At 55.9% G+C, this 22,048-nt stretch overlaps 2 protein-coding genes and 1 long non-coding RNA gene across 3 annotated transcripts; 1 reads left to right on the top strand and 2 right to left on the bottom strand.

Annotated features, from left to right (window-relative positions):
* Positions 1-223: 223 nt before the first annotated feature.
* Positions 224-4,779, bottom strand: SWI5 (SWI5 homologous recombination repair protein). Its single transcript, XM_040481189.1, has 7 exons — positions 4,761-4,779; positions 4,496-4,604; positions 4,159-4,207; positions 3,866-3,961; positions 2,183-2,304; positions 1,365-1,459; positions 224-537 (listed from the first exon to the last, which is right to left on the bottom strand). The coding sequence occupies exons 1-7, from the start codon at positions 4,777-4,779 to the stop codon at positions 473-475; spliced, it is 555 nt and encodes a 184-aa protein (XP_040337123.1). The 3' UTR covers positions 224-472.
* Positions 4,780-4,876: 97 nt separating this feature from the next.
* Positions 4,877-20,926, top strand: GOLGA2 (golgin A2). The gene is made up of 27 exons (XM_040482485.1): positions 4,877-5,007; positions 6,507-6,629; positions 7,808-7,888; positions 10,141-10,257; positions 10,547-10,590; positions 10,711-10,774; positions 11,175-11,234; positions 11,425-11,505; positions 12,309-12,347; positions 12,629-12,691; positions 12,778-12,871; positions 12,966-13,072; positions 14,239-14,297; positions 14,590-14,731; positions 15,857-15,946; positions 16,054-16,161; positions 16,405-16,492; positions 17,214-17,551; positions 17,830-17,943; positions 18,577-18,822; positions 18,900-18,975; positions 19,192-19,280; positions 19,536-19,718; positions 19,809-19,911; positions 19,995-20,101; positions 20,184-20,337; positions 20,427-20,926. The coding sequence occupies exons 1-27, from the start codon at positions 4,960-4,962 to the stop codon at positions 20,651-20,653; spliced, it is 3,045 nt and encodes a 1,014-aa protein (XP_040338419.1). The 5' UTR covers positions 4,877-4,959; the 3' UTR covers positions 20,654-20,926.
* Positions 14,377-19,238, bottom strand: LOC121035056 (uncharacterized). The gene is made up of 3 exons (XR_005792733.1): positions 19,130-19,238; positions 15,131-15,133; positions 14,377-14,389 (listed from the first exon to the last, which is right to left on the bottom strand). It is a non-coding gene; the product is annotated as an uncharacterized LOC121035056 (long non-coding RNA).
* Positions 20,927-22,048: the final 1,122 nt, after the last annotated feature.

Below are 22,048 nucleotides of genomic sequence, written 5' to 3'. Positions count from 1 at the left end.
GACCTGAGCCGAAATCAAGTCAATCAGATGCTTGACTGAGCCACCCAGGCATCCTGTGTAAGCTTGTTATAATCCAAGGCAGACTGTTTTTCTCCCAGGGATGACCAGGGGGCTTCCCAGGGAAGATCAGAGGAGAGGGACTCCATGTACAGATTTATACCAAGATTGCTTATATGTTTATTTACAAACAGGAGACACACACACACACACACACACACACACACACACACACACACACATATAGATATCACTGGACATTTCAGGAAACTTGGACCAGGGAACAGCCCTTCTTCTCTGTCTGCCTCTTCTCTGGGCTCCCTCCAAACTCAGCTTGAGCTCTCTAGAAAAGGGCTCCTGACCCTTTCTTGCTGGGAAGCCTGTGGGTGTTCTGTTCTGGCTGGGCTCGCGTTGCCTCTCATGTCCAAATCTGCCTGTCCCAGTGGGCCATGGGCAAGGGGCTGTTAGCCTTTGCTCAGTCATTCATGTCCAAGCCAAATTCTGCATACAACTCTTTGGTGGTGACACCTCGGATCACGGCTGAAAGGAAAGAAGGAAGAAAGAATGTGTCCAGTGGGAGGCATAGGAAGGAGAATGGCCCAAGGACTGAGCTACCCAGGACCCACTCCTACACCTTATTCCTTCTCCTCTAGTTGGCCGAGATACCCTCCTGCTACTCCTTCTAGACCCCTCCACTGTGGGCCCTGCTTGGCCACCCCAAACTAGACTCATTGAACCCTCACCCCACTTCGCAGAGGAGCCAAACAAAGCTGAGACTGCACTGAGCATACGCTGAAAATGTAAATTTATATTCACATTGCACCTGGGGCCTGCTGAAAACTCTCATTCCTTAGGCTGCCCTATAGGCCATGTCCTGGCCATTTGGTGATGCCATGCTTCCTGCTCCCTCAAGGACTCATTTTTCCTCTCAGGGAAAAGGGGTCTCCTCAGAGGCCTTCTCTAACCACCTTAGCTCATCCCCACCTGCCACCCTGTTCATGTCTCAGTATTCCCCAGCTCTGGCCTTTGTTTCCTTCATAGCAGTTAACACATTTTATAATTCCTTTCTTTGTGCTCCTTTGCTTACTGAATAGGCCCCAGAAGACTGGGAACCAAAGCCCTCAACCTGGCAGGTTGGTGAGTTCATGCTCAAACCTGTCTCTGATGCAGGCCCTATACTTGAAGGAAAAAACCTCAGGGACTCCTGTAAGAGCTGTCCAGCTGCTTTGGGGCATTTGGGGAGCAGGGCAGCTGAGGATGGGAGGGCTGGAAAATTAGAGGGCCCAGGAACAAAATCCAAACATCCTGGGGAATGGGGACTCCTTCCCTCTGAGCCCTGGCTACTCCTCTGGGGTCCTGATGCTCACCTAGCTTGCCTAGCAGCATCTGGCCTACATCCTTGATGTCGTTATACTCGTGGAGCTGGGAGATGTGGTCCTCCAGTTCATCCACACTGTAGCCTCTGGGATGAGGGATGGAAGAGAGAGAGAGAGAGAAAAAATGTTTAAGAAAGCTGGGGAGGACCCAAGGTTCAGAGAGTAACAAGGCATCTATCTAACAAATGTTCACTAGGGGCCTACTAGGGACACAGGGAGGGCCCTGAGGAAACTTACAGTAGGGTGGGGATCTGTCCAGCCCCTCGCTCCTGGCAAACGTCTCAGTGCCCTTAGGGGGTGGTTCCCAGCCACACGCTGGTACTCTGTGACCCTGGCCATAGCCGAGGGATTCACAGATAAGCACAGGAGTGGCTACTCAGATCCCCTCATGTGTGAAAGGCACATTCAAAGGCTGCTCAGTCTATGCCACGTGGCCAGAGCATGGGGCATGGGAAAATCTAGGAGTTGCGGAAGAGCCAGCTTCCCCCCAGGCACTGAGAATCCCACCTGCAGAGAGAGAAAGAATGGAGTCCGTGTGCAGATGGGAGCAGAGGCAGAGAACCAGGGCCCAGAGAGAGACCGCGAGAGGGATAACCTCTGTTCTGGACAGCTTTCCTCTTCCTAGTTCCAGGTCCTCCTGGGTCTGACCACACCCTACCTGCAAGATTCAGCTGAGACACCCTGAATCCAACAGCAGGGCATGGGGTACGGTCCTTAGTTTTACACTAAGCTAGTGCGGCTGGGTTTCAGTTAACTGGGCACTGGTTAAAAGTTATCTTAAACATGCTGAGGGGTCCAGCAAGACTTACTCAGATATTAGTTGGGAGATCTCCGTGTCCAGCAGGTCCCTCTTCTCCTTCAGTTTCTGAATGTCAAGGTGCAGAGAATCCTCGCTGGCTCCATCAGCCTGGCCAGACTTGGGAGATGGCCGCTGAGCGGCACAGAAAGTCATTAGCCAAGGGCGCCTGGATGGCTCAGTTGGCTGAGCATCCAACTTTGGCTCAGGTCATGATCTCATGGGTTTGTGAGTTCAAGCCCCGCATCAGGCTCGCTGCTGTCAGCGTGTAGCCTGCTTTGGATCCTCTGTCCTCCTTTCTCTCTGCCCCCCCTCCCCTCAAAAATAAAGCAATAAAAAAAAAAAAAAAGTCATTAGCCACACTGACCCATTATCCACAATTTAGAACCTACAAGTTGTCCTCAACAGCCTACCCCTGCTTCTGCCTGCTGACAGACTCCCCCCACCTTTTAATAAGATTACATTTCCCCGCTTCCCTTGGAATTAGATGTGGTCCCTCTAAGTTCCGGCGAGTAGAAGTTAATCAGAAATGGTGTGTACGTCTGGGAACTGTCCTTCCAGGAAGAGGGCCTCCCTTTCTCTGGCCTTCCTCTTTCCCACTGGCTGGGATGTGAATCTAATGACAGAGTTGATCAGTATCTTGGGCGATGAGGTGGAACCCATGTTGAAGATGTGGTAAAACAAGATATAGACCTGGGTCCCTGAGGGTTAGGGTTAGGCCACCATTATTTAGGGTTTTCTTTCACTCCCAGCCAGACGTAATCCTAACCAGTGGGCTCACCCTGGCCCCTAATCTGACCTCAGATAATCTGCTTCAAGTCTACTTCTTGGATTCTCAAGTCTATGATGTCGCTGGGCTTATCATCTCATTGGATAACAAAATCCTCCCCGGGAGCTGCCGTTCACCTTTGCCCTTTCTGCCTCTAAAAGCTGCGAAGTCCAGTGCCTGGGACGCTGCTAATCTTCAGGAAATGCGTGTTGGATCAACTGTCTGCACAGGACAGAAGAGACCGAGGAAGGGATTCAGCAACGGATAAGACCGCAAGCCTGGCCCCTGCCTTCACAGAATGTATATACAACAGCCAATAACTGTGTTTTCCCTCCAGAGAGCTCCACTGAAAGCTCTACTCACACTTCACCAGAAAGGCCTTGCCTGGCCACCCCGCCTAAAACGGTCACTTCTCAATGGCCCACTATTCCTTTGTCCTGATACTTTATAACATCCATCACCACCCGACATAGACGTTTCATTAATAACCTTATGCTCCTTGTTGGCCTTACACCACTGGAGTGTAAACTGCATGAGGGCAGGGACTTCGTTTTGTTCACTGTGTCCCCAACAGTGCCTGGCACGTGGTGGACATTCAGTAAAATGTGCCAAATGAATGAGTGAATGACAAATAATTAACCAACTAACAACAAGCCTGAAAAGTGCTTTGAACTTGAAGTACCGTGTGCTAAGGGAGCGCCTAACGGGGCAACCGGACTGAGCCAGAAGTTGGGGTGAGGCTTCTCTTAGGGACCTCAACTCTAAAGGATGAGCAAGCATCAGCTTGGCAAAAAGCTGGAAGGAAAGTATTCCAGAAGGGGAGCGTGTATCTAGATGGCCAAGGTAGGAAAAGAACACATGCGTCTGAGGGAATGAGAATGGCTTCTGCATGGGGTGGATCGTGGTGTGAAAAAGAACAAAACCAACCACTTGTGGTGCTGTCAGGAGGGAGGAGAGACAGAGCCGGCTCGGAGAACGTGGGGTACCGCTGGCAAAGGCCAGGACACCGTTTCTTCTTTGAAGCTTGGTGGGCAGGAGGAAAAGAAGGGGAAGGCTTGAGAAATGGCCTGGAGTTTCTCAGCAGAACAAGGTCTGCTGGGTGAAGGCCTGACGAGGGCTGGGGTGGGTCAGCTACTGTTGGGGACGGGGAGGAGGGCTGGGGGCAGCACCCACTTACCGCCGTGGAGGGTGAGAAGGGGGGCGGGCACAAGGGTACTCACAGGGGATTGGAAGGCCCCGCGGCAACTTTTGGAAAGTCCTGGTTGAGTCCTGGAGAGGAATCCGAGGGAAAAAAAGACTGATTGAACCTAGAATCCGCGCTGGGAGGAAACGGGTATGTGGGGGTGTAGGAGGTAAGGAGTTGGGAAGGGGGCAGATAGGGTCCGGGATCGGGGCAGGGATCCTCAAGGAAGGAGGATTCTGAGAAGGGGAGTGTGGAGGGCTAGATGGGGGGCTCTGGAAGTGATCTCTGAGATGAGAGTTGGGCAGGGCTATGAGGCATCAGGAAAGGGGCCGTGAAGGGATGCGCTTTCGCCCTGCTGTCCGCTCTTCGCCCACCTTCTGAGCCCTGGGGTCCGGGGCCCCCGACTCGGGGGAGTCTGCAGTGCAGGAGCGTCCAGGGCGGAGGCGGGAGAGCGGCCTCTCAGGCCCGCCAGGTAACCGGGAGCTTAGGATGGAGACCGGCAACGGACAGGTAGCGAGCTGCGCGCGCACCCTGCGAGCCCAGGCCCCGCCCCGCCCCCCGAGGTGGGCGGGGACAGCGGCTGCGCGCGCAGCTTTCATCGTGACTCCACCTGTCCGTTTGAGCTCGCGGGACTCTAACCACGCCCCTTCCCTTTCATCTCTCTTGTCGGCCAATAGGATTGGAGGATTGAGGCCACGCCCCACCCAGCTGGAGCTAGAAACGCCCCGTCCCTCCTTTTCTGGCCATCATGTCTGCGCGGTGACTACCGGGAGCAGTTCCGCAGTGGTTGCTGGGATCGCGATGATGTGGCCTCCCCCGCCCCCCTCCCCGTCCCGTGATGTCGGAAGAAACCCGACAGAGCAAATTGGCTGCGGCCAGGAAAAAGGTAAAGCGTGCCGAGTCGCGGCTCCCTGATCCAGCCAAAGGCCCCTTCGACGGCCGGGCGGTGGTCAGAGTCTGTGCTGCCCCTAAGGCACACAGGGAGAGCCCCTCGGCGCCCCTTGGCGGCCCCCCGCTCCCCCACCAAAGTCTTCTCAGCCCGTCCCGCCCCCTGGCAGCCCAGCCCCCGCCCTCTCCCGTCGCCCCTGGGTGACTTTGGGCAGTGACTCCCTGGGCTCCCCACTCCGGGCTCGGCTCTCGCCTTCTGCCACCCAGAACCAGACGACCTGGGCTCCCCGGGCCGATCCCGGTCTCCAACGACCTGGGTCCTAGCCCTGCCTTCCCCTCCCCCACCGCGGAGCGGAGCCGCGGGCGTCGGTAGGGAGGAGTGGAATGTAGTTACGTCACAATCCCCCTCGGAACTGTCATTAGCGCCAGGAGCCTGGTGTTTGATCTTAACTACTCAGTCCCCCTGTGTTTTCATCCCCTTTCCGGTGTCTGGTCATGGCACAAATTTCCAGTTTGAAGGGAACTGGGGACTGTAGGACCTAGGTGGGAGGGGTTTCAAGCGCCCTTACTAGACTGTACCCCATCCTTAGACATTGACTTAACTAGTGATCGAGACACGTTGATAACACCTTGGTGACAATGGGGAGAATGTGTTTCCTTTAGTTTGGTATCCTCCTGGGTTTCTACTGTTCAGAAAGACTTCTGACATTTTAAATCTAAATCCTCTACCTCACATTTTAATTTCCTATGATTCTAGAACCAGTGCCTCTTAATCACTGCTCTTTGGAGTGAGATCTGCTTACCCTCTGTGGAACAGATCTCTGGAAACTGAACTTCACAGCTGGGAATCTTCCCCCAATCATCATCTGAACATGGAGTGTCCTGAGTGCCACAGGATAAATATGGGACCAAAGCCTCAGTTTTTGCTTAGTTCTCTTGAGAAAAATCCTTTTATGTTAATACACCTAGGGATGACATTTGCATAGATTTGTAAGATTATAATAGACTTCTCTCTGAAATGGTGCTTGGGTTGCCCTTGTTCTGTTGTGTTTCCAAATTCACCAGGCGTGTGCCTTCACTGCTTTCTGCCGTCAGGGTCTGTTGGTGTAAAAGTTTGAGAAATACCAGTCTGCAGCCTTGACAGATGTGCAGGAATGGACTCTGATGTCTGATTATTCAGATGTTTCAGATGTTTACTTTTCCACCTCTGTGCCTCTGGGATTGCCTCTTGGCACCTGCTGATTTTGTAGCATAACCCCAGAACTCAGAGGCAGAAGACCGGGTTTAAATTCCATTATTGTCCCCCCCCCCCCCCCTTTATTTTAAAGCCCCGTTACCTATGCATTTCTGCAGTCATTAAGGATTACAACATCTTGTCGGGTTGCTGGTGGCATTAAATCAGGTGGCGGATAGAGGAGTATATTGTAAACAACAAAGTTGGATGTGAATATGGGGGTTTACGGTTCTCACGAGTCCTACTGCTTTTCCTTGCTGCAGTTGAGAGAGTATCAGCAGAGGAACAGCCCTGGTGTTCCTGCAGGAGCGAAGAAGAAAAGGAAGATTAAAAATGGCAGTAACCCTGAGACAGCCACTGCTGATGGTTGTCACACTCCTGAGGATGTGAGTATTGGCTGGCCAGGCTTCCGGGGGCACAGGGGTACGTGAGGGGTAGTAAAGGGCAGTGATGAAGGTTGTGGAGAAAGTGTCAGGTACAGGTTTGAATCCAGCTGTCCCTCTGCTGGAGACCTGTCCCTGCTAGGGATATACTTCCACGTCAGTAAAAATTGGGGTCATTGTGGTCTGACTTACACTTGTGACACTGAAATGAGATGATTGATGTTGTTTTTGAATTTTTTTTTTTTCAACGTTTATTTATTTTTTTTGGGGACAAAGAGAGACAGAGCATGAACGGGGGAGGGGCAGAGAGAGAGGGAGACACAGAATCGGAAACAGGCTCCAGGCTCCGAGCCGTCAGCCCAGAGCCCCACGCGGGGCTCGAACTCCCGGACCGCGAGATCGTGACCTGGCTGAAGTCGGACGCTTAACCGACTGCGCCACTCAGGCGCCCCTTGATGTTGTTTTTAGAATAATCCCTTGGTATAGGGCCTTGTGCGGGGTAAACATTCAGTCGGGGTGGTGCTGTGTGACTGATGGGGTGACTTTCCTCATCCCCAGCTTCAAGGGGAAGCCAGGCAGTGCGAACAGCCATTTGCCACCACAGCCTTCCCTTAGGAAGCACCAAGAGAGGCCCAAGCACTTGGGTCAGGAGACAGTGGGTTTTGAGTCCATCTTTGCCACCTGTTGGCTGGGAGACCTCAGGAAAATCACTTCCTCCCCCGGGCCTCAGTGGCCTCATCTGTAAGATGATATTGCTGGAGCAGGTCAGTGTCTTCCAGACTTCTAGCTGGAGCCCCCTTTGTCCAAGTGAACCCTTCCCTCGGCAGTCTGGTTTTCAAAACAGAGATGAGATTCCTGTCAGATTCATCCCCGGCATCCTGGGCCTGAGGAGAGGGTCTCACGGATGTATTCAGAAAACAGCTGCATTGGGCAGGTGACTGCATTCTGTGTCACTGCATCTTTCAGGGGACTTTTCTCTCTGTGCACGTTGATTTCTGCAAGGCGCCAGGTGGCCGTTTGGGAAGGCGGCACAGGCCGTGGATTCGTTCCCGTCTCTCTTTTCCAGCATTCCATTCTCGTGACCCCATCTCTTCTTCCTTCCCTGACTCTCTCACCTCTCTCTAAGCCACTTTTCTCTCTCTCTCCCCCTGCCCTTGTCTCTCCCTTTTCGCCTCCTGTAGATTCAGGACATTCTGAAGGTGCTGGTGTCCGACCTTAACCGCTCCAATGGGGTAGCGCTCCCCCCATTGGACAAGTGGAAGGTGAGGCAGTGCCGAGCCCCCTCTCTGGCTTGCTCTTTCCCAGCTGTGCATGCTCCAAGGCTTCTCTGGTTTGGGGGATACTTTGCCTCTGGCTTATTTTATGTTGCTGTCATTAACCCTCAGCCTGTTCATGTCTGCTTTTTCACCTGCTTGGTTGATTGGGTTTGTTTTCCTTCCCCCACATCTTTTATCATCTTGGAGAAGGTGAGACATACCTTGTGGGCTCAGAGGAGCCGCTAAGGGGCATGGGGAAGGGAGTACAGGCCTAGAGGAGTCTGGAAGCTTGTATTTGCACTGAGTTCTACGATTCCGTGTCTGTATCCTGCTGTGGTCCTGGAAATGAAGACCCAGATCCTTCTTGTCTTATTATTTTTAATGTTTACTTATTTTTGAGAGAAAGAGAGAGACAGTGTGAGTGGAGGAGGGGCGGAGAGAGAGGGAGACACAGAATCCGAAGCAGGCTCCAGGCTCTGAGCTGTCAGCACAGAGCCCGATGTGGGGTTCGAACTCACGAGCTGTGAGATCATGACCCGAGCCGAAGCTTAACTGACTGAGCCACCCAGGTGCCCCTGCTTGTCGTTTTTTAAACCCTCTCTGTCTCAGTAACTGTTTCCCACTTTGATTTTCTGCTCCCGCAATGCAGGCTTGTGGTTGCAGGGTCCTGGACAGAGCTGACAGCGTTTCCAGAAATGGGGAATCATGGAGAGATTAGTTTCAATGGGACATTTGGAGGGGGTGGACAGTGTTTTTTCAATGTTTTTATTTATTTTTGGGACAGAGAGAGACAGAGCATGAACGGGGGAGGGGCAGAGAGAGAGGGAGACACAGAATCGGAAACAGGCTCCAGGCTCCGAGCCATCAGCCCAGAGCCCGACGCGGGGCTCGAACTCACGGACCGCGAGATCGTGACCTGGCTGAAGTCGGACGCTTAACCGACTGCGCCACCCAGGCGCCCCTGGACAGTGTTTTTTAAACACTCCAGACTTTAGCTACAAGACCTAACGGTGTGAAATAACCTGGTTGTTCATAGGATTGTCGTGTTATATATACTTAAGTCCTCAGAAAATTACTTTTGTCCTTTTCTGAACTTTCTTGTGTTCAGTGCTAGGGATCCATGGGAACCCAGGTTCCCTGAACAGGTTGGCATGGCAACACCAGGTTCCGGGGTCAAAGGTCACAGCACGGACAGTAAACATGCAAATGATTCATCTTCAGCTCCCCAGGCTCTGCAGCATTTGCTCTAAGGAGGGAGGTAGGGGTGGATTGTCGGAGGCCAGGGCTGATGGGTCCAGAGAGCAGCTAGCCCTGGGCCCTGCAAGAGGTATGGCCTCCTCCTGCTGGCTTCACTGGCTGGGCCTTTGCTCCCTAGTCCTCTCCCCTCATCAAACTTGAATTTGTCAGCCATCTTCCCCATCTCTTTGCTCATCTGGCCTGTAGGACATGAGATCTCTAGGGGCCAGACGCTTGGACTAAGTGTCAGGCCTGAGCCTGGAAAGAGTCTGGGTGGGGCTCTGGTCAAGCAAGTAGGTCCAGGTAGGGAAGAGGAAGTGGTTTCTCCATGGCTCCTTGTCCCTACTCCCAGGATTGTTCTCCAGGATGTCAAGAATCAGAGGGTAGACGTCTTCCCTCTGGCTTTTCGGGTTGGTTCTTGGTTTTAGAGCCAGGAGATTGGGGTGGGGGTAGTGGCCATGTTTTTCTTTTTACTTGCAGGCACAGGGTGAGGCTTCTAGTTGGGGGCAGCTGCTTTCCCAGAAAAGGCCTGAATAAGGCAAACATGGCCAGTGATTGGGGGGAGCAGCGGGGAGAGGAAAAGAGAGCAAGAGAGGAAGGAGGCAGAGGGTGGCGTTGACCACATCTCCATCACCACCACCCTCTTGCCCAGCAGGGGCCCAGGGTGAGGGTCACTCTGGCGTTCCGGAAGAGCCGTGCCTGTCTCCTCCCTGACTGGGCACACCTATCTTCCACCTGCTGTGGCTGCCAAGGTCAGAGCCTGGTACTGTCTCTTGCTGAGCTCCAGGGAGAGCAAAGCCATCATGTATTCATGAAGGAGGTCATGCATACCCTGCTTTGAGCTTTGGCCATCCAGAAGGTTGCAGAGCGGCCCTCCACGCTCCAGAGTGGCTCCCAGCATGTGCGATTGTCACTCTGACCACAGCAACCCCTGTCCTGCCCGCTCTGTACCCCTGCATCCATGGCAGCAAGGCACCTTCTTACCTGCATGGCCCCTAACCCCCTGCTCTGTTCCGTGACAGGCGCCCCAAGACCGCGCCGCTCCTGCTGCACCAACTGTTGATGACACTGTGTCACCTGGCGGTGTCCCTTCCCCCTGTGCTAGTCCCCCCCGTGTCACTAGCATGGCATCAACTCAGGTTTGTGCCCCCTCCCCCCTTGCCTGCCACCCCACTGTACGTTCGCCCCGTGCTCCTCCTCAGAGGACCGTACCTGCTTTGGGCCCTCGTCCCCTTTCTTCAGGTAGTTTGGTTTCTAGAGCCAAGCACCCTTCCCGAGGACTGAAGTGAGGGAGGCCAAGACCAGGTCTTTCCTTGAAGTTTGGGAAGATGGAAGGTTGTCAGAATGAGCTTGGCTCCCCCCCGCCCCCACCCCTGGGTGGTCTTACCAGAAATTGAGTGACTACCTCATGCATTTCTTCCCTGACAGAACCATGATGCAAAAAATGAACCTTTTCTCATGGAAGAAAGCAAGTGAGTAACTCCTATGGGGGCAGCGGTCCCTAGGCTGAGGGAGTTGGGGCGGGCCACTGCCCGTGACCCCCTCTTTCTCTTCGAGCCTCCTCCACCCCTGACTCCTGTGTTCATCCGCAGATGTCTGTCATCTACCGAGAGCCTGCGACAGCTTTCTCAGCAGCTCAATGGTCTTGTGTCTGAGGTACCCCAGAACTTGAAGCCCAAAGGGGAGTAGATGGGGAGGGAAAATATGATAGAAAGCAACAGAGGTGGAGAGAGGGAAGAGCCTGGGACCAGCTGGCCTGCTGGCTGATGTGTAGCTCGTCACAGCTCCTCTGAGTGTCCTCTTTGAAGCTCCCCGAATGAAGGGGTTGGACCTCGAGGCTGGTTACCTCGTTTGATCCTGCTGCAGAAAGCACAGAGTGAGAGCTGCCTGGGAGGGGGATGGAGGAGGGGGAGATAAGAACCAGGAGGAGTTGGTACAAAGGGGTTACTGCCAAGTTAGAAAAGTTTGCAGTTGTTGGGCAAGACAGGAAGTTGGAGAGCTTAGGCACCGAGGGGGACAGCGCGCATCTCCATGTGAGCCCTTTCGTGTCTCCTAGTCTTCATCCTACATCAATGGGGAGGGCCTGGCTACTTCTGCTAACATAAAGGATCTGGAGGTAAGTTGGCCTGGACCACGGCCCAGTGATCCTGCAGGCCAGCCCCCACCTCCTCCCACAGCGGGGGCTGGGTGCCCCTCTGCCAGCTGAGACAGCCCAGACAGCCCCCAACCCTAATGACTGCTCTCTCTACCTCTCCCCCCGCCCTCGTCCAACTCCTCCTCCTCCTCCTCCTCTGCATGCGCCTCAGAGCCGGTACCAAGAGCTATCACTAGCCCTGGACTCCAGCAATCTAACAAACAAACAACTCAGTAGCAAGATAGAGGAATTGGTAAGAGTCCAGTGGGGTCCCCTGGTTTCACGCTGCCAATCTGGGGCTCTAGTTTTCCCCTGGGGCTCTGAAGAGAGGGGCTGGGGGCCCCTGCTGCCAAGGGAGAGTGGGGTGCCGGGGGGCCTAGGTCTCAGCTGGAGGGACCCCGGAGCACGGAGCATGCAGCATGGCTCTCTGTGGCTGTCCTCTTTGCCTCATCTCTGTTCTCCAGACACCCCTGCTCGAGTCCTCTCCCCACTTGCCCCGGGGCTGTTGCCTCTGGAGGAAGCACTGGCTTGACTGGTGTGGTCTGGCCCTGACTCAGTCCCTAATTTGCTCTGTCTCTGAACTCGGACAAGTCACCTCTCCTCTGTGGGCTTCAGTTTCCTGAGGAGGTAGAATTCGAGGTGTCCGAGTCTGTCCGATTTAGCTCAGAAGATCAGGGCCCTTCATTCCCATATCCCTGCTGTTAAGAACCGAACGGGGCCTAGGCTCAGTAAATATCTGCTGAATGAGTGCACCCTTCCAAGCCACGAGCTGGCAGAAGGGTAGTCTCGTTTCTCAGCTCCCATTTTAGAGGTTTATGTCCTTGGCCTTTCATGGGTATTCTGGATTCAGACTCTCACTTGTGTAGATGTGAGGCAAATCACCCAAGACCCAAGGTCTCTTTCCTTGGGAGCTTGAGGAGAGTCTGTCAGTTCAATGTCCCCATGAACTTTCCCTTTAAAACCCATTTCTGGCCCCTGCCCATCCCTCCGTTTTGGTCTGGGGAGGGTAGTAAAAGGGGGACAGCCTCAGTTACCCTCCCTTGACTCTCTCCACAGAAACAACAGCACCAGGAAACTTTGGATCAACTGGAAAAAGTAACGTAACATGATTTGTCTGCTGATTACGTGGCGGATAGGTTTGGGGAGGATTCAGTTGTAGAGGCCCATTCTCGTCTGGGTCTGCTCCCAGCCTGGAGAAATAAAGGGCCCCCTCTTCCCGCACCCCTGCCCTACCCCTCTGCTGCCCCCCCCCCCGAACCCCACCCAGGGCCTCATTGTTGGGCCTGTCCTGGGCCATCGGTGTCATTCCAGGAGCGTGTCTTTTGCTGTTTCAACTCTGCCTCCTTCCAGTCAGGGATGTTGTGTCCTTCTTGTAGGAGAAGAAGGAGTTTGAACAGAAGCTTATGAAGGAACAGGGTTCTCTAAGGGAACAGCTACAGGTGTGTGGTGTCAAGGTCTCCCTCCCACCCCCCAGGAAACGCATCCTTTCCTCCTCTTGACTACTGCTTCCCCTTTCCTCCCAAAGGTTCACATCCAGACCATAGGGATTCTGGTGTCTGAGAAGACCGATTTGCATACAGCCTTGGTCCATACACAGCAGGCAGTCAGGCAGAAAGCAGGTAGGAGTCTAGACGCCCATGTCTCAGCCTGGCACATTGGCAGGGCTTTGGTGGGATTCCTTCCTGGGTCCCACTTCGAACTCTGTCATTCCAGGAGAGTCTGAAGATCTTGCTAGTCGCCTGCAGTCTTCCCGCCAGCGCGTAGGAGAGCTGGAGCGCACGCTGTCATCTGTCTCTACACAGCAGAAACAGGTGGACAAGGTGAGCCCAGCAGCTGACCCATCCACTGGAGGTGCAGCTACCCTCACAGGGGAATGGCCTGAAGGTCCCTTCTGTACGACGGGGTGTCTTGCTGCCCAGAAGGCAGCACGGGCCATTTCTCGCTGCTTTAAAGTTATGTGGTTATTAAAAGCAACCTGGGGCTGAGCTGGCTGACTTGAGGGAGTTGGCAGGGGTGGGAGCTGCTTTCTGGAGGGAGCACTGAATGCAGAGCCCAGAGGCTGAGAGCCAGCCCTGCCCTCCATGGGCTGTGGACCTTGGCCAGCACAGAACAGTACTTTTTTTTTTTTTAATGTTTGTTCTTGAGAAAGACACGTGCCAGTGGGGGAGGGGCAGAGAGAGAGAGAATCCCGAGCAGGTCCCAGGTGGTCATCGAGCCTGCCTTGGGGCTGGATCTCATGAACCATGAGATCATGACCTGAGCTGAAACCAAGAGTTGGATGCTTAACTGATGCAGCCACCCAGGTGCCCCTAGAACGGTACTTTTAGTGTGCTACCATTTGTACAGGAAGGGGAGAAGGGTGTGTGTGCTAGACACGAAGTGTGTGAAAGGATGTATAAATACCCAGGGAGAGAAACAGAGTAGCTGGGAGGCATGTCACCTCTGTCCTTCTGGGTGGTGGGCTGTGTGAACAGACCATCCATTAAAAAAAAGGGACAGAGATCACGATGCAAACTCACTTCCCCTCCTTGTGTCTGCTCCCCCACCCCAGGGGGAAAATGGGTGAAGAATCAGATGTTTAATCCCAGCTCTGTCTCGGTGACGACTTAACTTGTGCTACTCTGTGGTGTTCACCTGTAAAACAGACATGCACCCATGCCTCCCCCAGGCGGTGATCGCGGGGATTCAGTGCGATTGTTAGCTCGGCGCCCAGTAAAGTGCCCAGTAAAGGTTCAGAAGTGCTGGTGCCGCTAGTAATAATGATGTCAATCCTATCTGCCCTGTGTGGGCCTCTGCTAGCCAGCTGTGGCTCTGTCCCACCCTTACCAAGTTCTTAGCTGAGGCACGTGAGAACATGGGCTTGGGAATGCTTTGAACAAAATGTCAAGGGCGAAGCACAGCTCTAGAGGAGTCCCTGTGCTGCCATTAGTCCTTGAGACGCACCTTCTGCCTGCCCGATCCTGACCTCGCCTTTCTGTGTTTGCAGCACAACAAGGACTTGACCAAAGAGCGAGATGCCCTCAAACTGGAATTATACAAGAACAAGTAGGATGGCTGGGGGCTGGGAAGTGGGAGGGGGACAGGAACATGGGCGGGGGGGGGGGGCAGATGGGTTAGGACAGATGCAGAGCCAGGCTCTGGGCCCAGCTGTGCAATCAACACAGGCCGTGGCCTCAGGCCGCTCCTGTCTTCTCTCTGGCCTGCCACTTGTGACTCCTGATCCCCGGGTCCCTTCCGACGCCACTGTTCTGTGGCTCTGTGGTGAGGGTGGGGTGGATCACCAGAGCGCTCTTTTCTGTTCTTTACTCGTACCTTTCTTTGCTGCCCGTGGCTACAGCAAAGACAACGAGGACCTAAAGGAGCATAACTCGGAGCTGGAAGAGAGGCTGCGTGTCTGTATGAAAGAGAAGGAGGCCCTGCAGCTTGGGGTGCAGGAGCTGGAGAAGAAGCTGGAGATGTCGGAGCTCCTGTTGCAGCAGGTAAGGCCAGAGTCCCAGGGAGTTGGGGCCCCATCCATCTGGGGCCGCCGTCTCCAGCCAGGAGCTGGAAGATTTGCATTCTCGTTCTGCTCCTGCCATAGAATCCTGCTGCAGACATTGATAAAGCATCTACAAATCGGGCCCCGCCCAGACCTGTGGAATTAGAATCTCAGGGATGGGGCTTTTTTATTTTTGCTTTTTTTTAAAGCGCCCCGGTTGAAAACCATTGTCGTATAGATGATAGTTCCGAGTCATGACACATAACAAGGCAGTTCTAGCTCATGCGTCTGTCTGCTTCCTCTCGGAGGCCGGGCCACCAGGTCGTCAGGGTGCCTGGGTCAGAGAGCTTCCCCTTGTCAGTGCTTCTTCACACTGAGTAACACTCAGCCTTCATGTCACTTCCTTCGGCAAGGCTCTTCCTTCCAGATCAGCACAGGAAAAATCTTGCCTCTTGCCCAAGACAGACCCTCAGATACTCTGAGAAGGAGTGTGCGTAGGTTCCTTGTCCTCCCTGAGATCTTTTCCTACCGAAACAGCCCCAACTGTTTCTCCCACGGTCTGTCACCCTCCTGATTGCTTTCTTCTGGATGGGATCTGAATTGTCAGGGCTCCTCTTACAGTCAGTCTTCCAGAGCAAAACATGAGTCTGCAGATTCGGCCTGGCCTGGGCAGCATACAGAGCTCTGTATCCATCCATCCACCCATCCATCCACCCAGTACGACTGGAATGCCTCCTTTGTGCCCATTCCTGTGATGGGCAGTCTAACAAATGGCCTGCTGGAGATAGAAAAAGTGAGGGCTTATGCTTGCTCTGGAGTTGATGGATGCCTGTCCTCTGTGACCTGAACACCCCATCTCTGGGACAAGCACCACTCTGTAGCCTTAATCATTATAGCCAGAAAGGATCTGGAAGGATGAACACCAGGTTGATGGGCCTGGGAGGCAGAGGGCCACTTACAGTGAATATTCAGTAAACATGAGGCTTGCGGACGTAGTACTAATGACGTGAGGGTGGACCTCTTCATCGATGTGGATGCACGTTATCCTAGCGCACACCCGTTTGCAGGAACCTGCATAGAGCAGCCTGGTTTCCCAACGCTAACCTTCTCGTTTTCTACTCTCCAGTTTTCTAGTGGGTCTAAACCCCCCGACAGCAACCAACAGTTACAGCAGGCCCTGGAAGAACGGGCACGGCTGGAGACACGTGTGGGGCAGGTGAGGCCTTGCAGGGCGAGGGGTGTGGAAGCAGGATGATCTCAGGCAAGCAGGAGCTGGTGAGGCCCCGTGGCTGCCCCTGCTAACCTCTGTGCCCGTTCTTGCAGCTGAAAGACACCCTCAAGCATATGCAGCTGGAGAGAGACAAGTACGTAGAGAATCTGAAAGAGGATAATGCCTTTTGGCAGGAAAGGATGAAACAGATGTCTGAAAAGGTAAGGTGTGACCTTCAGCCCCCCCACCTTAGGTCATTTGATCTTTCGGGGCGTCAGTAAAATGGGAAGCCTGTCACTTGCTGTGTGCAGCGAGAGGTGGCTGGGTGGTTTTTGCGGGGGCGGTGGGGGTGGGGTGGGTGGAGAGGGCGACGGTTGCCTGGCCGTCCCTCCCTCCGCAGCCCCCACATGCCCATCCCTCCCTCCGCACCCCCCACATGTCCATCCCTTCTGTGCTCTGGGCAGATGCAGCAGTTGAAGGAAGAGAAGGAGCACAGCGTGAGTCAGGTGCAGGAGCTGGAGGCCAGCTTGGCTGAACTGAAGAAACAGATAGGTAAGCTGGGGCCGGAGTGGTAGGGGAACAGGATTGGTGTCAGAGGGCCAGTGAGGATGCCTTCGAATGCTCTAGGAAGGCGGACAGATGGAAGGGCACTGTGGCCAAGGGAAGGAGGTCTGGACCAGGAGTTGGCATATCTGGGTTGAGTGCCCACTGTCAACTACCCAGAGTTGTCTTGAGCATAAAAACGTGAAGAACTCTATTCATAAGTGTCTGGAAAGATTGCACGTCCTGTGAGTGTGAGGGATTTTTGGGGTGGGGAAGCCCAGTTGGGAGCAGTGGACCAAGGGGCGCCTGGCTGGCTCAGTCGGTAGAGCGTGCGACTCTCGATTTTGGGGTCGTGAGTTCCAGCCCCTTGTTGGGCATGGAGCCTCCTTTATTTATTTATTTATTTATTTATTTTTATGTTTATCCATTTTTGAAAGAGAGAGACAAAGCACAGGCAGGGGTGGGGCGAAGAGAGGGGGGACACAGAACCCCAAGCAGCCTCCAGGCTCTGAGCTGTCAGTACAGAGCCCGACACGGGGCTCGAACTCACGAACCGTGAGATCATGACCTGAGCTGAAGTCGGACGCTCGACCGACTGAGACACTCAGGCGCCCCGTGGAGCCTCCTTTAAAAAAGAAAAAAAAAAACCCAAAACTAGGAGCTGCGGACCAGAAAGAGGGGTTTTTTGAAGGCACAGGGATAAGAAGCCTCTACCATGTGCCCCCCGCAGAGGTCCCCCCAGCCCAGGAACCTCCAGCAGGGCCCTCGGAGGTGGAAGAGCGACTGCAGGCGGAGGCTGAACAACTGCACAAGGAGCTGGAGAACCTGGCAGGGCAGCTGCGGGCCCAGGTGCAGGACAACGAAGGTCTGAGCCGCCTGAACTGGGAGCAGGAGCAGCGGCTGCTGGAGCTGGAGCGGGCCGCCGAGTGCTGGGGGGAGCAGGCTGAGGAGCGCAAGCAGATTCTGGAAACCATGCAGAATGACCGTACCACCATCAGCCGTGCGCTGTCCCAGAACCGTGAGCTCAAGGAGCAGCTGGCTGAGCTGCAGAATGGCTTCGTCAGGCTGGTGCGCAGCCCTTCCTCCCTGGCTGAGTTCTTTGGTGCTGGGCAAGACTCTTGACCTCTCCGGGCCTTTGTCTCCCCGCCTGTAACATGGGGCCGGTGGGGGGCGGGGTACGGACCTGACGTGAAATGGTGCCAATCACGGCACCTGTGAGCGCAGATGAGTGGGGTGGGGGGATTTTCCCACCTGCCTCCACCTTTCCCTGAGCTGTGGGAGGCAGACACCAAGCTCTGGGGTCTCCAACCACACTGGGTAGCCGCCGATTCCTTCTCTTCGTCCAGAGCAACGAGAATATGGAGATTACCAGCGCGCTGCAGTCGGAGCAGCATGTCAAGAAGGAGCTGGCCAAGAAGGTGGGCCAGCTGCAGGAGAAGCTGGCGGAGCTGAAGGAGACGGTAACCCCTGCGTCAGCTGCGGAGGCCCCGGGGGCGGGGGAGTGGGGGGTGCGGGGGGCGTGGCCGGGACCCGCGGTTCCAGCCTGGGGTTGGTGGCGGGGGCATGTGACTCCAGAGTCCTTCTGAGCACAGCTCCTCGTGGCTCCTTGCTCCTGACTCTGAGAAGTGGGTAGCCCTGGGCCGAAGGTCATCATTCCAGCTAGAGCCTTCAAGCCCCCAGTGAGGGGGGAAAGCTTCTTGGACTCAGCTGTGGCTTCTGACCCCAGTGGTCACTCTTCACTTCTCATCTCTCAGCCTCAGTTTCCTTAATCTAGAAGGGAGATGACCCTTTTGCTCACAGAGGTGTCGAGGGTTAAATGACAACCATGCCCTTGGGGGGGGGGGCCCGCGTTTTGATTTTCCACTAAAGTTAAAATGGAAAGAAAGTTGTCAGGAGGTGTGAGGCTGGGTGAGGGAGGCGTGGGGCTCTGCGCCAAGGGGCAGTCACTTAGGTCCCAGAGTGAAGGAGCCAGGCCCCACCCCCCCCCAACCGCCCACGGCAGGGCGGCAGAAAGAGCGGTTGCCCCTACCTCCCCGGTCCCGGCTCCGAATCTGCAGGCCGCCACCTGCCTCACTCCCAGGGTCTTCCCGCAGGTGGAGCTGAAGAGCCAGGAGGCCGAGAGCCTGCAGCAGCAGCGAGACCAGTACGTGAGCCACCTGCAGCAGTACGTGGCGGCCTATCAGCAGCACGTGGCCGCCTTTCAGCAGCTGGCCTCCGACAAGGAGATGCTGCAAAAGCAGGTGCTGCTGCAGACGCAGCTCATGGACCGGCTGCAGCACGAGGAAGTTCAGGGCAAGGTGGAGGCCGAGATGGCCCGCCAAGAGTTACAGGAGACCCAGGTGAGGGGCTTGGAGCGCCGGGCCCCCGGGGAGGGCCTGCGGCCTGTATCCCTTCTCACTCCTTCCTGGCCCCTCAGGGACGCCTGGAAGCTGCCACCCAGCAGAACCAGCAGCTCCAGGCGCAGCTGAACCTCATGGCTATGCCTGAGGAAGGTAAGCGGGACCTGCCCAGGGAAGAGGACGGAGCCCAAGGAGGAGGTGGGGGGACTTCAGGGCGGCGAATCCTCCTCCTCCTCCGGGGACGCCCTGGCCCAAGGTCGCTCTGGGAGGTGGGGCAGGGCCGGCTTTCCTCCCCCGCCCGCTCCACCTCCCCCGCCCGCTCCACCTCCCCCGTTGGGTTGTCTGAGGCCCCTCCGGCTGCCTCGACAGGAGACGGACTGGACGGTGAGGAGAAGGACGGGGAGGCAGCCCCGCCAAAGCTGAGCATGCCGGAGGACCTAGATAGCCGCGAGGCCATGGTGAGCGGCCCTTCCCCGTCCCACCTTCCCGCTTCCCTCTGGGGTCCCCCGCCACCCGTCTCTCTTGGTTTGCCCCCCCCTCGGCTTCTCTTGACCCCCAACCTCCCCCGGGAGCCGGTGGTCCGGCCTTGCGCCATCCTCGAAACACCAGGTGTGCCCACCGAGGCAGTGAGAGGAGCTCCTCTCTGCCTCCCCGGCCCCAGCTCGTCCCGAGCTTCCCCCACAAAGGCGCACGCGTACACGTCTTGCCCGCAGGTGGCATTTTGTAACTCGGCCCTAGCCATTGCCGAGGAGGAGCAGGCGCGGCTGCGCGGGCAGCTGAAGGAGCAGAGGCTGCGCTGCAAGCACCTGGCTCGCCTGGTGGCCCCTGGGACCACCGAGGACAGCGTGCCTGGGGAGACCCACCAGGCCCTCCAGGTGGCCATGGACAAGCTGCAGGTGAGTGAATCGGCTCCGGCACGGCCCCGGCGGGGGGCGGAGATGGCTAGGGAGGGCTGCCGAGCCCTGATCCCGCTGCTGTGGCCGCAGAGCCGCTTCCTGGAGCTCATGCAGGAGAAAGTGGATCTGAAGGAGCGGGTGGAGGACCTGGAGCATCGCTGCATCCAGCTTTCTGGAGAGACGGACACCATAGGTGAGCGGGCTGGCCAGCCCCCAGGGTCGGGGGAGCTCCGTGAGGGCTCGCAGAGCCTGAGCGTCAGCCGGTCTGCCCCGCAGGAGAGTACATTACCCTCTACCAGAATCAGAGGGCCGTGCTAAAAGAGCGGCACCGGGAGAAAGAGGAGTACATTAGCCGACTGGCTCAGGACAAAGAAGAAATGAAGGTGGGCCCTCAGCGTCCCCGGGAGCAGAGAGGGGGCGGGGTGGTGCCGGGGTAGAGCTGGGGCTCAGCACCTCTCCCTCCAGGTGAAGCTACTGGAGCTGCAGGAGCTGGTGCTCCGTCTGGTGGACGAGCGAAATGAATGGCAGGGCAAGTTCCTGGCCACTGCCCAGAACCCTGCTGGGGAACCCACTACGGCACCCCCAGCCCAAGAGCTTGGCGCTGCCAGTGGCCGGGGTGGTGAGTAGAGCCCGCGGGTGGGCGGGTGGGTGGGCGGTGGGGGAGGGCTTGCACAGCGCTCAGGGCCCCGCCCCTTTCTCTCCCCGAAGATGATCTTCGAGAAGTGAGCCTGGCCGACAGTGACAGTGCGGAGCCTCCCCAGGGAGAGGCCCTGTCACGCCACACTGGAGCTGAGAACCCCACCGCTCAGCAGATCATGCAGCTGCTGTGTGAGATCCAGAACCCCCGAGAACGCCCAGGCTTGGGCAACAACCCCTGTGTCCCCTTCTTCTACCGGGCCGATGAAAATGATGAGGTGAAGATCACGGTGGTCTAGAAGTTAACACTAGCACACAAAGCCTAGACAAGTGGGGCTGGGGGCTCTGCCTCCAGCCTGTCCCTACCACCCTATCATTCCTTCCCGACCACGCTTTTATCCTTAGACTACCAAGATAAGGCCCTCGAGAGGGGTATGATGAACCCCCTAACGAGGGAGACAAATATGTGCAGACCCCTTGCCACCTTGGCAACGGCTGTATCTTTATCTCTGGGCTGTTCACAGTTCCAGAAAAACAAAGAGCCAGAGGCTCAATAAATATAGTTTATTTAGGAGGTTGCCTCTTTTGGGGAGCAGGGGCTCCCTGGTGGCCTCCTCGCCCCCATCAGGTAGTCCTTCATTCAGAGGGGCTCATGCATCTTCTCTTCAGAGGCACTTTGGGGCACAAGTGGCCCCCACACTGTCCAGTTAGGTGACTGGGCAGCACTCTCCCAGGCCTTGGGATGTCAGGGCTAACTGAGGCCAAGCAAAGGCGTAAGCTGGTGGCGGGGTGGGCTCCTCCCCAGCTCCCTCCCCAGTGTACATACTTATCTGTGTAACATTTTGTATATTCTGGGGATAGGGCAGCCCCTGTACCATAGCAGAGGTTTGAACTGGCAAATGGGGAGAAACTTCTATTAAATATTTGAATATAGGGAAACTTATTTATTGATAGCATAGGACAGAGAGGAAGGGGGTGGGGACAGGGTCCTGCAGGGGTAATTCGACTCCTGTTTTGCTTTTTATCTCAGAATAAATGGATTTAGCCATACTGCTTGGCCTCGTGTGTGCCTCTTTTCCAGTCACCGGTCACTAGGTCCTGGGGTCTGTGCTGTGGGTGCTGAACAGGGAGCAGGTCCTGCCAGCAGAGGGCAGGCTTCTGGATTGTGCAAAGCCCCGCTGTGTCTGAACCTGCCCAAAGGAGCTGTTAGAGACGGTCCAGCCCTGTCGCCCTCCTGCTGCTTGGGGAAGCCTGGGGGATCTCAGGGGGACTCGAAGGTGGGGGGGGGGGGCTCCTGCCCTAATGGCCAAGAGGCTCAGAAGCCTGATCCAATCCTGGGGAGGGGCAAGCAAGGTCCCAGCACTCAAGAGTGCCGACTTCCAGGTCAGGCAGTTTCTGTGGCGTCACCCTGCCCCTCTGGTGGCCTGTTGTCCCGTCCCTCCATAGTGCGTGCCAGTGCCCCCAGTCCTCCCTCCAGGCTGAGTTAGTGGCCCTGCCCCCCTAGTGGGCAGAGCAGGCTTCCTAGAATAAGGACCTGTGAGTCCCCCGGTGCTTTCCCAGTAGGCCTGGGAAAGGGTGAGGCCTTTCTTTGCCACTCCTCACAGCACACTAGCAATGGCTGGGCCCTTCCCCACCCCTGCATCCCAGGGTTTAAGCCTTCAACTTCTCCTGAACTCCACAAAGAACACAAGCCG

The sequence above is a fragment of the Herpailurus yagouaroundi genome, unplaced genomic scaffold, assembly GCF_014898765.1.
Source record: "Herpailurus yagouaroundi ecotype Mexico unplaced genomic scaffold, PumYag 160, whole genome shotgun sequence".
Classification (NCBI taxonomy): Eukaryota; Metazoa; Chordata; class Mammalia; order Carnivora; family Felidae; genus Herpailurus; species Herpailurus yagouaroundi.
Note: the sequence above shows the minus strand (reverse complement) of the source record. Positions and strands in the feature narration are given on the sequence as shown.